The 14385-nt window shown below is 48.4% G+C and overlaps 1 protein-coding gene across 2 annotated transcripts in view; it reads right to left on the bottom strand.

Annotated features, from left to right (window-relative positions):
- Positions 1-13880, bottom strand: part of IGF2BP1 (insulin like growth factor 2 mRNA binding protein 1) — a 48622-nt gene extending 34742 nt beyond the window's left edge. Inside the window, exons 1-2 of one of the 2 annotated variants that reach the window (XM_047708901.1) lie at positions 13251-13880; positions 11975-12035 (exon numbers count right to left, since the gene is read on the bottom strand). In XM_047708901.1, the coding sequence (XP_047564857.1) occupies positions 11975-12035; positions 13251-13425 (236 nt within the window). In that variant the 5' untranslated portion in view covers positions 13426-13880. The remainder of the gene's footprint in view (positions 1-11974; positions 12036-13250) is intronic. The other variant, XM_047708900.1, reaches the window with a different exon arrangement.
- Between the last annotated feature and the right edge of the window lie 505 nt (positions 13881-14385).

The raw sequence follows: 14385 nt of genomic DNA, 5'->3' as shown, positions 1-14385 counted from the left end.
AAGGTGACACTGGCCAGCAAACGTGGCTATACCGTGAAGCCTGCCTGCTCCTCCTGCTTGGAGGGATGGGGGGAAGAAGGTACCTGGGTTCTTGATCCTCAAAAACATACCTAAGCTATGATTTATGACTCTGTAGGCTTGCAACATAGGTGAATTCTCTGTCCCTTCCTGCTGGGAGGTGGGAGGGAGAGAAGCATCTCACCCCCTCCCCCCAGCCTCCCATGTTTCATGGTGTTGACCCAAACAGAGTGGGGGGGATACCAGCCAAAGACTCTAGCCCTGGTGCCTACCAGAATGCCAAAGGAAGGAGGCCCTTATAACTCAAAATACCTAGCTCATTTCATGGGGTTTCTGGAGAAGGGGATGTTGCAGATGAGGAAACGAGGCCCAGGAAAAGATAGGGACCCTGGATCCCACAGTTTACCCATCCCGGGAAACAGCAAGCTGAGGCTGATACCCGAACTTTAACCCCACTCAAGTCCTTCTCCATTTCACTCAGCTCTCTGTAAATCTTTTTCGTTCTAATTCTTTTTTTTTTTTTAAGATTTTTTTTTTAAGATTTTATTTATTTGTCAGAGAGAGAGAGAGAGAGAGAGAGCGAGAGCACAGGCAGACAGAATGGCAGGCAGAGGCAGAGGGAGAAGCAGGCTCCCTGACGAGAAAGGAGCCCGATGTGGGACTCGATCCCAGGACGCTGGGATCATGACCTGAGCCGAAGGCAGCTGCTCAACCAACTGAGCCACCCAGGCGCCCCTTTTTTTTTTTAAGATTTTTATTTATTTATTGAGAGAAAGGCAGTGAGAGAGAGCATGAGCGAGGAGAAAGTCAGAGGGAGAAGGAGACTCCCCGTGGAGCTGGGAGCCCGATGCAGGACTCAATCCCGGGACTCCGGGATCATGACCTGAGCCGAAGGCAGTCGTCCAACCAACTGAGCCACCCAGGCGTCCCGAGGTCTTTTTCATTCTAAAAGCAGCGTCCCCATTTCCCACCTTAGCTGCCCAGACAAGAGGAGAATTTTCTGAGTTTTTTTTTTAACCACTGAAAATTGCCTGAAAATCCCAACAGTGTGAGGAAAATAAAATGCTAAAGCAGGCATGAAACACCTGGGAAAGGAGGAGGCTCAGAACAGGTTGAAATTCATGTTGGGCGTGTTTTTATTTGCTAACCTTACTTACGCTCTCCCCCGAGAAAAGCTCAAGATAAGATTCAATTCCTTTGAACGTTAGAGGATCACCTGTTCCCACCTCCAAAGAGAGCTCAGCCTTGGAAGTGGAAAGGCGTGGGTTTGAATCCCAGCACCACCACCGAGTCACGTGCGGACCCTAGCTAAGTCACTCAACCCTCTCAGCTTCAGCTTCTTCTGCAGAAGAAAGTCCCTTGCACAGGACTCTCTATGAGGACTGGGGGAACAGTGCTTAGATGGGACGAGATGCTCATTAAGTGCCCATCTTTAGACCTGAGTCACCTCCAACAGAGCTCTGGAGCCAAGAAGACGCTCTATAAGGGAAATAAACAGGGGTATCCTCCCCACCTGCCCGACCGCCTCACTACAATGCCACCCCGCTCTTCTAGATGAACATCTCTCCCTGTCAATCCATCACGCTCTCCTTAATCCACCCCTATTTTGTCTGCCTATCCTCCAAAACACAGCTTAGCTAGCTCCCTCAAAGCCTCCCTCCTCTATTTTAGTCCCTGAGGTTGTGTGCCTCCCATTTTAATACATGGTCTCTTGGCCTCTGCTGTCCCACAGAGCTCTTCCTGGATCTAAAGTGAAAATGCCCGAAGGCACAGATTTTTATCTCGCACCTCTGGGGTGCAGCTCCCTCTCTCAACCCTTGTCTCTCTCCCCCACTCTGAAAAAGACCCAACAGTGCAAATAATTAGTGTTAATGGCAAGAGAGGGGTCAGGCAAAAACTCCCATATTTATGGAAGGATGAAGAGGTGACCACCATGGAGGAAAAAGCAAAACTGGCAATGGAGGAAAAAGCAAAACTGGCAATGGTTTGAGATGGAGAGTTTACTGGGTACAGTTCCAGTCCCGCAGGATGAGAGAGTTCTAGAGACGAAGGCAGGTGCTGGCTGGTTGACAGCATAAATGTTCTCCATAATGGAGCAGAGCGCTTCACGCTTAGAGCAGTCAATGTCATGGTATGTATGCCTCACCACGTAAAATTATTTAGATATTTAAGAGGTCGTTGATTAACTGAAATTTTAAAATCCTTAAAATTTTTAACTTAGGGGTGCCTGGCTGGCTCACTGGGAAAAGCACGCAGCTCTACCTTGGGGTTCCGTTTGAGCCCCAGGTTGGGCGTAGCGATTACTTAAAAATAAAATCTTATAGGGGTGCCTGGGTGGCTCAGTGGGTTAAGCCTCTGCCTTCAGCTCAGGTCATGATCCTGGAGTCCTGGGGTCAAGCCCCACATCAGGCTCCCTGCTTGATGGGGAGCCTGCTTCCCTCCCTCTTTCTCTCTCTCTGCCTGCCTCTCTGCCTACTTGTGATCTCTCTCTCTGTCAAATAAATAAATAAATAAAAATCTTTTTTAAAATATAAAAATTTAAAAATCTTATAAATAAGTAAGCAGACAGATAAACAAATAGCTTTTTTTAACTTAAAATTCTCTTAAAATACTAAGGAGCAAGTGAAAAATCTAAAAGCTCCTAGAGGAAACTGAACCGAGAAGTTGTATTTCCTCCCATCTCCACTCTAAGACAAGTCTTTCCCTTGTCCCTCATTGTATTTCTGACCCTGGCAGAGGCCGTAGACTCTGGACATGTTCAACCGGGTGAATGAATGCCCACGTGCATTAAGTGAGCGGACACACTCGGAGAGATACCAAAATTCACAGCAAAATGCTAGCAATTGTAGCGATTTGTACCATCTTGTTAAATATTTTCTTACATGGAAACTGGTTGTAAATATGTTATTTTTAAAATCTCTCCCCCTCCGCAAAAATGGCTAATGTCTGACTGGCAAACCCCCCACCACACACACACACACACACACACACACACACACGCTAAAGTTGCTGACCATGGGATGTTTTGAAGAGAGTCTGTCTCGGCTCAGGCTCCACTCTTCCTCTAGTTAGAAGTTTAAATTTAGCAAACTACTCATTCAAGATAGTAGTCAGCAAGGGACAAGCGGATGAAAGCGAAAGGAAGATTATCTCACAGAGACCTAGGAGGTTTGTGAAGGCCATCGTATCCCACCTGCCTGCCCCCGGCTTATTCCGGACAGGTATCCCTCTATCCGATTCTAAAAAGCCAGCAGCAGCAGCTTTGAATCAAATGGTAATGACCACAGGCAGGAAAACCCTCTAGATAAAATAGCCCCAGTGAGCCAGATTTTCCCTTCTTTTACAACAGAAAGTTGCTGCTGTGGACACTCGACATAAGGAGTCAAGGGAGGATCTTCTGAACACTGCTGTCCCCCCTCCAAGCCAACATCCTCTGTCTACTCCCTGCTCAGAGCACACTGCCTGCAGCCACCAACAGCCAGGTCTGCGAAGGAGCATCTCTACTCTTTAATTTAGGGTCGTCTCCAAATCCTGCCCAAGCCAACTGCTCTATTACAGTCAGACTTCTCCTCCCAAGAAACTTAGAGACCTGGAGGAGGAAGTAGAGAATAAATATTTCTAGCCTGGAACAGACATCCTCAACAAGTTTACTCCTCCCGCCAGCCCCCACGTTAGTTCCTGTCGCCCCTCATTTTGTCCTCTTCATCTCCAGAATACCTCATTGGAAGCTGAGGAGCCCCAAGCAATCCCAGATGCCACTCCAGAAGAGAGGCAACACACATCATTCCCCATAAACTAATTGTAAAACCCTTTATAGTAACTGATTAAAGTCACAAGCCTGTTAAATGGCCAAAAGCCACATCCGGATTGGAAGCCCTTTCTCTCCCCACCTCATGGAGAGAAGGTTCAATCCGCAGTCCCTAGACTGAGATTTCAGGGGGCAATCGGTCTGTGCCAGTGGGGGTGTGCACACCCTTTCAGCAGAGAGGCCCAAAGAGAAGAAGTGGACGGCCACATGGGCTCTCTTTCCAGTGCAGGGGGCCAGGGAAAGTGACGCCACTGGGGCTGTGCCCTCTATAAGGGCACAGGAAAAGGAACAATGTATGCAGTCGCTTCCTGGGCATCCAGGGAGCCCCAATTCCTGAAAGGCTTCTTTGTGAGCTAACCAAGAGCTGAACATCAAGGCAAACATGCCCATCTCCCACCAGGTGGGGGAAGCTGCTCTCATTTCTTCCTTCCTCTGACCCGCAATGACTCACAGTCCCCTTCATCCAGGATCCTTATCATACTTACCTCATCTGCAGAATTAAGATGGTTCCTCTCTCACCAATGTCCCTACCCTACATGCACCTTTGATGGTAGCCCCCAGTAACGAAATCTCCTCTGTCCTGGGTTCATGGCAGTGACAACGGAGTATATGGCCCCCTCCCCGAGGAAACAGAAGTAGCATTCTCCAGCACGCTTGCAGTCTCTTGTCTGACGGGATGGGGTCCATAGCGCAGGGGGCCTGGGGGCACTGCCCTGGTAAGCTTCATCTCCCTCTCCCAAAAGGTGGCTCTTCCTTTCAGCATGCAGGTTACCCGAGGACCCTACACATAAGTCCCTTTCAGTATGCCTGTCCATCACTGTTCCATGTCATACACATGCCAGAAGCACAGACAGATCAACGGCCTGCCAACTGCCTTAGATACATGCCCCAAGCTGCCACAGTCCAAAGACAGGAGGCAGCGAGGTCCGTATCTACAACAAATAATAGCAATAATAATAGTTAATGTGTAATAATGCCAGTTCACAGTTACAGAAATCGAGGCTCAAGAAGATTAACTTCGGGGCGCCTGGGTGGCTCAGTGGGTTAAGCCGCTGCCTTCAGCTCAGGTCATGATCTCAGGGTCCTAGGATCGAGTCCCGCATCGGGCTCTCTGCTCAGCAGGGAGCCTGCTTCTCTCTCTCTCTCTCTCTCTGCCTGCCTCTCTGTCTACTTGTGATCTCTCTGTCAAATAAACAAATAAAATCTTTAAAAAAAAAAAAAAAAAAAAAAAAAAAAGAAGATTAACTTCTACAGGTTCAGTCACTGCCTGGCTCCAAAGCTGCTATTTTTAAATACTGAGCTATCCTGAGAGCCCCTTCCTCCATAGTCCTGAAGAGGGTAGAAGGAGGCACCGAGGGTAGGTCAGGAGACCCTGACCACGTGGGGCTTCTCCCTTCTTGAGCCTCAGAAGTTTAGAATGATTCCTGTCCACCTAGCTCCTGCTGCCAAAGAACTCAGACCCCACAAAACGACCTTTACACAGAACAGTTTTTCCCTGAATCCTGATTTCTCCTCTTGGAGATTCTAACTACATCCAATCAACTCAACTACCCAATCAAATTTCCCTCAGACTTAACATTTTCCACTGCAAGTGGTCAAAACATCTGGATGAAGGACTAATTTTTCAACTGAAACTAACTCAAAATGAATGAAAACTGAATTTCCCTCACCCTCTTTTCCTACAGAACTATCGAGAGGGCTGATAAGAATCCACGGAACAGACACGGTGTGGGAACGAGACCCTCCACTTCTCCCGTCTCATCTCAAAAAAGAGGTTCCACACCCCTCCCCTAAACTATGAGCAAAATTCACACCCATCCATCCCAACAGGCCTCTCATGTGCCTTTAGCCACCAAAATGCCACTTGTCTGATAATCACACTTGTCTGGAAAGGTCCTCCCAACACCTTGACATACCAGTCAAAAATTCATCTCATCAGCCAGGTTTTTGCTCTGTATTTCATTCAAAAGCAGTTTACCAGTGGTTCATCAGGCCCTGTGCTCCCTGCCGCACAACCCGAACATCAAATCCTGGAAGACTGGACTTCTGTGATAGGACTGCATTCCTGGGTGGCAGGGGGGAGCCGCGGGGAATGTTCTGTATACTGTCACATTTCAGTGTTTTCCAATCAGGTTTTCTCCAACTGTATTAAAATGAGGACCCACTTTTCTCCTGTAACCCCCATACATTGTATTTCAGTGGTCTGTGATTAGGGTAAAAGCTTGTTCCAGCCTGTTCTGCCTTCATTCTTCCACTATTTATTGCAAACCTACTAGCTGCAAACAGGCTTTACAAAGCTGGCTCAGCCTGTTCCATACCAGGATGACCCCTCCCACTCACTAAAAAAAAAAAAAAAAAGGAACCCCACAGTCCCCTCTGAACAAAATTTGAGAGGACATCTGTGCTCTTCTATGGAATGGAGTTAGCCCACTGGGGGCTGAGCGGCTTCCTGCCAGCAGAGCCTTCCCTGCAATGGCACCTTATCACAGCCGCGCCCCCCCCCCCAACTTTTGCTAACCATATCACTTTTATCAGTAATCAAAAAGCATGCACTCTCTCCAGTGCCTGTTTTTTGAGACCTTTCTTTTGTTTTGACAGGCATCTTAAAAGGTGTGGGCAAGGAGAGGAAATGTGTGCTAGGGACAGGTGTAACTAGTGTGCAAATCTGATGTTCACAAGGAGTCAAACACAGGCTGGGACCCGGAGAGAAGTCTTCCAAGCCCAGTCAGTGGCCCACCGGAGGACCTGTTGTGTCTCTTTTAAAACACAAATGAAACCCACCCCAGAACCTCTGGCTATGATTCCCCCTGTTATTGTTTCAGTCCGCCTTCGGGACGTGGAGAGGCCATTCTCTAAAGATTACTGGACCCTGTTAACTCTTGCAGCTCTGTGCCCCGTTGCCAAGGGGCCTCGGATCCGGGGAGAGAGAGGGCGACCACTATGCCACCTCCATTTTCTCTCTACCTCTCGTCCTCTTTTCTCCTTACCCCTTCCTTTCCCCCCAACACTCTCCACTCCGCCTTGGCCTTTAGCTTTTGCCTTCGAATGCAAAGGTCTTTAGGCAGCCGGGGCGCTGCAAGGGGGCTGCGCTTGCAGCCGGGGAACGCTCCACGTGGGCGAGGTCGGGAATCTGGGGCTCTCGGGACCGGGACTGGGGCGAGGCTGTCTGCCCGCGCGCCGCGGCCGGGGGTCTCGGGGACCCGGAGAAAGGCAGCCCTGCTGGGGACCCCGGGGGCGCGGGGGCGCGCGCGGAGCCGGCCGAGACTGCGGGGCCGCTGGGGGCCACAGGCCGGGAAGGGGCAGGGCAGCCGGGCGGGCGAGGGCTCTGCAGGAAGAGCCTCCAGGGCCGCCGCGACTTTCTCTGCTTTTTGAAAAGGGGAAGGCAAGGCGGGCAACTCCGACAGCAGCAGGAGCCTTGCCCTACGCCCAGTCTCCCACCCAGTCTTCCAAAGCTGCAGTCTGCGACCCCCTCTCCCGCGGGTCGCAGTGCGCCTCCAGCCGCTTCTCTTTAAAAGGGAAGCGGGAATTCCACCCCAACCCCCATCTCTCTCTTTTCTCCCCCGTCTGGAATTTCCAACCCAGGACTAACTCGTCTGATCTCTCCCGTCTCCCCTGCTGCTTTTTTCCTCCTCTTTTCTCTCCCTAACACTCCCATCCCAAATTCTAAACTGCACTTTCTGGAAAGCATTAAAAGCTACATTTTAAGAATCTTTCAAGAGGATGGGGAGCGAACAAGACGGAATTCAAACCCTAACAGCTGGCAAAATGTCTGTTCTTCAAACGCCTTTGGTTCATACATTTACTCTAATGACAACACCACCACCACTGCCGTCACCACCAACAGAAAGATAACCAATGTCTATCTTCAGCAAAAACATCCCCAAGTCTCACACAGCACTTGCTGGTCTTCCCCCTTTTCACTCAACTAAACCAGATCTGAAATCTTAAAAAATATTTTAAAGTCGTATTTACTCGCTTATCTCAGTGGTATCAACTCGCTATTACACACTGAAGTTTAGACAAAACCCTTAAAAAAAAAAATAAGCCTTAAAAGTAGCCAAACCCATAAAACAGATCCAAATGACATACATTAAGGTAATTTAAAAAGATTAGAAGCTTCAGAAACCTTGAATCAAGATTCTTCCAATGGCTAATGTCATGTATTTCATCTCTAAAACATAATTATGTTTTGCTCCTTTTCCACCAAAAGCTGTACCATTAAAACTTTACATTTGGACAGTTAATTATACTTTGAATGAATTAGTGATGGATGAATTTCTTCCCCTTCTCTCCCCCAAAGTTTTCCATCTGAGAAAGCATTAGCGTAAAATTGTCATCTTTCTACTTTGGGTTAGAAAATAAAGGGTTCTAGAAACCTACCACTCTTCCAATGGACAAATACCACTGTCCTTTAGGAAAGCATCTTGAAATACTGTGCACTAAATGACAACAAGTTAAGGGATTTTCTAGCAGTGAAGAAAACATAATTTATGAATTTGTAAGATCTACTTCCCAGGTGGAAATGAAGATGAGTAAACTGATTTCCACCTTCCTTCCAAATAGTGCAGAAAAATGTAAGAATCAACTATTTTTAAATTTATTGAAAGGCAAAAAAAAAAAAACTAACCTAATACGAAAACTTTTACTCAAAGTGTCATAAACTATTTCTACTTTACGCTTACTGGTTGAATGCAGGTCAGATGTATCTTTCAACTACAACCACTAAAGAAAAAGTGCCTAAGAATTCTCCCACTCTAGTACTTTTTATTCCCTTGTTGTTTTTTTAAGACATTCCCTTGCTTCTTAACCCCCTTCTTATAATTCATTTTCAGCCCCTAAGAACAGTTTCCATTAAAGACAAGTCCATTTCCGAAGGCAGAATCTTTTTGCTTATTTTGAAAACATTTAGTGATCCAATTACTTCAGAGCAAATCACTTAAAATTAAAAATAGTATTTTTGCCACTTACAAGACATCCCTTCACACAGATTTTCAAAGCTGTTAACTTTAGGAAATTAAACTGTAAAATCAGAATAAACTTTAAGCCCTTTCTGAGAGTTCTCACTCTTCTATGGCTCTGACACCAATTTCTTTTTTTTTTTTTAATACCTGGAAAACTTAAAAGTGTTTAGTCCACCTCATTTTAAATCAGCTTAGAGAAAAGAACAACCATTAACCTGCCTAAGAAAATTAGTCTTTTAAGCCGAACACATTTCATGCACAGAAATGCAGTACAACTCTTGCATTTTTTTCTTAATAGCAACACCTTTTACTTTGATGACAGCAGTTGACAGTAGGTATGCTATCTTTAGGTCACATTCCTCTAGAAAAAGGTACACACAGTGGCAAATGAAACACAAGTTTAATTCCTTTAAAAAGCAAGTCAATTCTTAAAATAAACAAGTCTAAAATGGGACCCCCCCCTTACCTTAACTACTCTTGTGCTTCTCAAAACAAAACACAAGTACAAACCCCTTCCACAACTGTTTTAAAAAATGCTTTTGGCTTTTCTCCATTGTCCTAATATTGACAGTGAATATATACAAGTTCTCAATAAAAAGCCAAAACTGCTGGCCCAAATTCCAACACTGTATAAGAGAGGGTTTGGGAAGGTGGGAGAAATTTAGTATCATACATTTTAAAATTTCAAATTAATGTTTTCAGCTTAAATGCATACTGCTCAGTCTCTTGTATTCTTAAAAAGGTACAAATTATATCAAAGAGATACAAAGTTAGAACAAAATAAATGAATACTTCAAAATCAGAGGATGCTAAGGTAACCGCTGTTAATATTACCTTTTGTTTGCCTCCCCCCTCTAAAATACAACCAAACAAAAAACAGGAACACTTAGGTTGTTAGATTTTTATGCATCTCTTAGAAATGTTTAAAGTCATAACTCATGTGGAACTGAGTGTATCAAAAAGTTACTTCTTTTCTATTTTTTTAAACAGTGAAAACAAGGGTATATACATACAAAATACATATGCACAGTCGTTCATTTTGCTCAAAATATATCAGTCATAGTTAATTAACTAGTTCCTGTTCTATACATCCATGAGATTGAAAAAGCCAGTAACAGACCAAATGAAAAAATAGTTTTCAGACAGACTAAAAACACATACCACAAAATGCTTCCTTCAAAGAACACAAAATGATAGAGCAAACTTACTTCATGAAAACAAACTCTTTTTTTAAATCCTAAAACTTCAAAAATTGATTCAGTCTAGAAAAATGAAGTGCCTTCTTAACCACCCCACAAACACACACAACTGACTCAGTGCACAAAAAAATTTTAGGAAGGGGGAGCGCACATAAAAGGTGGAATTTAATACGGATGTGGAAAGGAAGATTTTGTACCCCCCTCTTCTCATATATCCCACCCCCTTCCCAACTCAAAAGTGCCCTAAGTAATGCATTTTGGAGGGAACAAGAAGGAGCCTGAAAATGACTTGAAAGCAAGCAGATGGCTTAGGGGAAAAGATTCATAAATACAGAACACCATGGAAATTAAAATATAAATGTTTTGGGTCCCATTTCATCACATTTTACTATTTCTCTTGCTTTCACTTCATTCCCTTTAAAATTTAAACCATCCATAAGAGCAAAAGGAAAAAAAAAATCCCACAGATGTCAGAATTCCAGTTATTCTGGACATTTCTCAGCAACATGTTTCAAACACTCAGCTTTCAGTTCAAATATCCACAATCTCCTCAATAAATCTACTGGTGTCAGTATGTTTTGCTGAGTCCCATCTCCAAGAAATGTTTCCAAATAATAAATAAGACTTTTTTTTCTTCCCTCTGATTTTATTGCCTCTTTACTCCTAACTCTAATTGACTTTCCAATAAGAGTATTTGAAGTACTTGACGTTAAATCACAGGCTCTATAAACATAGTTACAAGCCATATTGATCATCTATAGATACAATAGTTCTAAGTTAACTTAAAATATCTTAAACTGAACCCACTGAACAGATTTTTATCTCACTTAAACTTTATAGTTAAAACTTCACAGCCTCAACAAAATAAAATAAAATAACCATACAGAGCCACCCACCTCCACCTTCCTACCCAGAAAAGGCCAGGATTATTCTAAATGCAGCAAGTTTCCAGTTGAGATGAGGGGGAGAACACACCTAGGGAGGGGAGGGAGGAACAAGAAGATCAAAGAGTTCCTGGAGGCTGCAACAGGAGGGAAAATTCTACACTGTCAATATGGTTAAAGTCAGATTTGAGAAAGCAGAAAGGCTCTGCCCCTATACTTCCCAGCCAGAGTTCAATTAAAGATCTGAAATCCACCATGAATCAGATTTGGGGATAACATGATAGAGGTACCCCACTTTGCTTAATTAAGAATAGAAAAGTATTGGGACACACACACACACACACACACTCTCTCTCTCTCTCTCTCTCACTATTCATCCAGGGAGTTCTAGACCCTCCAAAGAGCCCCAGCTCACAGCCTGAACACAAAGCTCTCACCCCAGATGGTCCCCTTGTAACAATGGACCCAAGGAGTGAGGGTTGGGGGGGCGGGGAGGATAGCACAGGCAAAGCATATTCTTTGCAAAATCCAGTCGGGAAGGGAAGACTGTAATGTAAGGGACCAGAGGTAGGGGTCTGGGGGGAAAAAATGCCCTTGCCTGTTGCAGAAATATCCATAAAGCACAACCCTAAGGGAATTCTTTTGGAGGCAGGAACTCATTCCACTTCCCCAAGGAAGTGAAGGGGACACCCCCCCATCCACTTAAGAATTATGCTAAAGAATGGGTGGGGGGAGAAAAGGAGCCCTGCTCGAAGTTGCAGAAACGTCCAGGAGTTGGAACTCTTCAAAGATTTTAGCTTCCCCATAAAAATGGCCCCACACACACACCTTGAACAAACTCCACAAGGTTTCTCTTCTATTGATTTTTCCCTTTTCCTTCTCCAAATACAATCTCTCAGCCCACCCCAGCCCCGGCTTATTTTTTACAAGCTGTAAACCACCCATTACAAGATCTTAGCCAATCTTCCCTCCCTGCCCCCAACATCCGGAGTTGGGGGTGGGAAGGCCAGTAATGGGTTTCTTCCACTGGAGACACTATGGACCCCTTCACACAGCCTCTAAGCGCCCCCAGGTTGCCTCCCTTCTCAAAGAGCCCTTTCCTACCTTTGTTTTTTGGGGACCGAGTGTTCAATCTCTAGGCGTTTTCCTTGCAATTCGACTTTCCCTAAAGATTAAAAGAAAAGAGAAAAAAGAGGCAATGTAAGAACTGGAACGAGTGTGGGGTGGGAAAAGGGCGAAGAGGGCAATTCAGGAGTTACTGGGATCGGAGATCTGTCTAGGGATCCAGGCAGTGGGTTCCGTGGCCAGACGCGAAACGGTCACTCTGGGAATGGTGGAATCTATAAATTCGTTATTGTGTTTTGTTAATTTTCGTTTTGTTCCGTTCTCTCACTGAGGCTAGTGGGGTAGTGGATCGCTCCGGGAGCCCGAAATGGGAATGGGGAGACCAGAGCGTCTGGTGTGTGGGCTGCCTACTCGGCTCCCAGAGGTGGGGAGCTGGGGCCGGGAGAGAAAGGGCTCCCCGTTGCTCCCAAAGTGTGTGGCGGGGGAGGGGTGCAAGATGAAACTTTAGTTTTCTGCCGAGCCGCGGAGCAGGGCTCGGGGCGGCAGGGCGCTCACCTGTCCGGGCCGGTGGCGAGCAGAGGCCCTGGGGGAGCGGAGCCGGGCCCCGCGGGGAGGGTCCCCGGCGGCCGCGGCGCGCGCCTCTCGACCCAGCCTGGGCGTCTCGGGAAGCAGCATGGCGACCCGGCGCCGCCGCCGCCGCCGCGCCACCCCGCTCACGCCCCACTTTCAAATCAAAATGGCTCAAGCCCAGGCCCTGGGCGGGAGGCGGGACCCCCTTCCTCTCCAGCCCTGCCCGAAGCCTGCAGTCCCCCTTGGGCACCCGGGACATCGGGGACGGAGCGGGGGGACCTCTTCCACGTCAGGAAAGGCCCAGGGCGGAGGAAGGGGAGCCGGGGGTGTTCGCTCTGGGAGGGGGAGCCCGAGGAAGAGGGGGTCCAGCCTCGGATAGGGAGGGGCGGGCGTGGAAATAAGGCCACAGACTGGGGGCCGCCTGAGTGGGGACCCCCCCCACACACACACACACACACTGCCAATGGGGCCCCCGCCCCGTCGGTAGGGGGTAGGGGCGGCCACTAAGGCCTCCAGCTTCTGCTCTGGGGCTGGGAGGAAGGAGTGAGAGGGTCCGGGATATTTCCGCGCGAGGGGCGAGTGGGGGGGAACGGAGGGGGCGTCGAAGGAGGTGGGCGGAGGGTCGATGCCGAGGCCAAAAGCCCGCAGGCCGGAGCGCGACGAGTTGGCGGGCAAGGAGAGGAGCGGGTCTCCGTTGTTCGGGGATTTCGTTGTGGCTTTTCCGGGGAGGTGGGTGCACTCTTACCGGAGAAAGTTTCGATGGCCTTCATCGCCCAGTGCTCGTCGGGGCAGTCCACGAAGGCATAGCCGGATTTGACCAAGAACTGGCCGCTGTAGGAGATCTTGTGCTCCGCAAACACTTTCTCCAAGTCCGCGGGGGTCACGCTCTCGTTGAGGTTGCCGATGTACAGCTTGTTCATGGTGGCGGTCTCGGGGCGGGACGCGGTCCCTGGCAAGGCCGAGCGGGCGGGCGCGGGCGGCGAGCCTCCTAGGCCGAGAGGCGGGAGGCCGGAGGCAGCAGCCGCAAACTTTCTTCGCACCCCACCCCTGAAGTTGTCCCGAGCCCGCAGCGGGGAGGGCGGCCTGAGGGCGCGCAGAGGTCGCGGGAGAGTTCGGGGAGGCCCGGGAGAAGTGCCCGCGGCGCGCTGGGAGGCGGACGACGCGGCGCGACTCCTTCCCTTCTGTCCGAAACCCCTCCGAGCGGGCTGGTGTGTCACGTTTCTCCGCGGCCGCCCTGGCGCCGCCTCTAAATAAAATCGACTTGAAAAAAAATGGAGCGGAAAAAAAAAAAAAAAAAAGGCGAAGCCACGTGGTGAAAGCCCCCACCCACCCTGCTCGGGAAGACCCCCGACGCCTCTGGACCCATCGGCCCTCCGGCCCGGCCCAGCCCACCAGTCTCCAGCCTGGGGGTGTGGGGGGGAAAGACATTCAACTCACCCCCGGGGGGGGGGGAACAGGGCGGTGGGGGGGTGCGTTCCCGAAGCTCTCCTTGCCCCCTCCCCCTTGGCAAGAATCTGGCCCCTAGGGAGGCGCCCCGCCCCCACCCATCCCCCTACCCCGGCCCCGGCTGGGGGAGGGTGGTCGGGCCCAGAATCTCCCACCTCTTTATGGGTAAAACGTACGGTTATTTTTTATTCGTGCGGTGTCTGGTGGGGGGGGGGGGAAGAGTTTGCCCACCCTACCCCGGTTAACTGCTAGCGACTGACAGGCAGGGGACGGCCGAGATAGACAAAGAGAAGCCGAGGACTCTGGGGTCTTCTGGCGGGGGTCGCGCGAGCCGGTGATTTTAAAAAGAAAGGCGCTTTTCTTCTAGATTTTTAAGTGAGGGGTCTCGGCCTTCCCGGCCCCAGCCTTAGGAGACTCCCCCGCCTACGGCAATC

The sequence above is a fragment of the Lutra lutra genome, chromosome 16 (genome assembly GCF_902655055.1).
Source record: "Lutra lutra chromosome 16, mLutLut1.2, whole genome shotgun sequence".
Lineage (NCBI taxonomy): Eukaryota > Metazoa > Chordata > Mammalia > Carnivora > Mustelidae > Lutra > Lutra lutra.
Note: the sequence above shows the minus strand (reverse complement) of the source record. Positions and strands in the feature narration are given on the sequence as shown.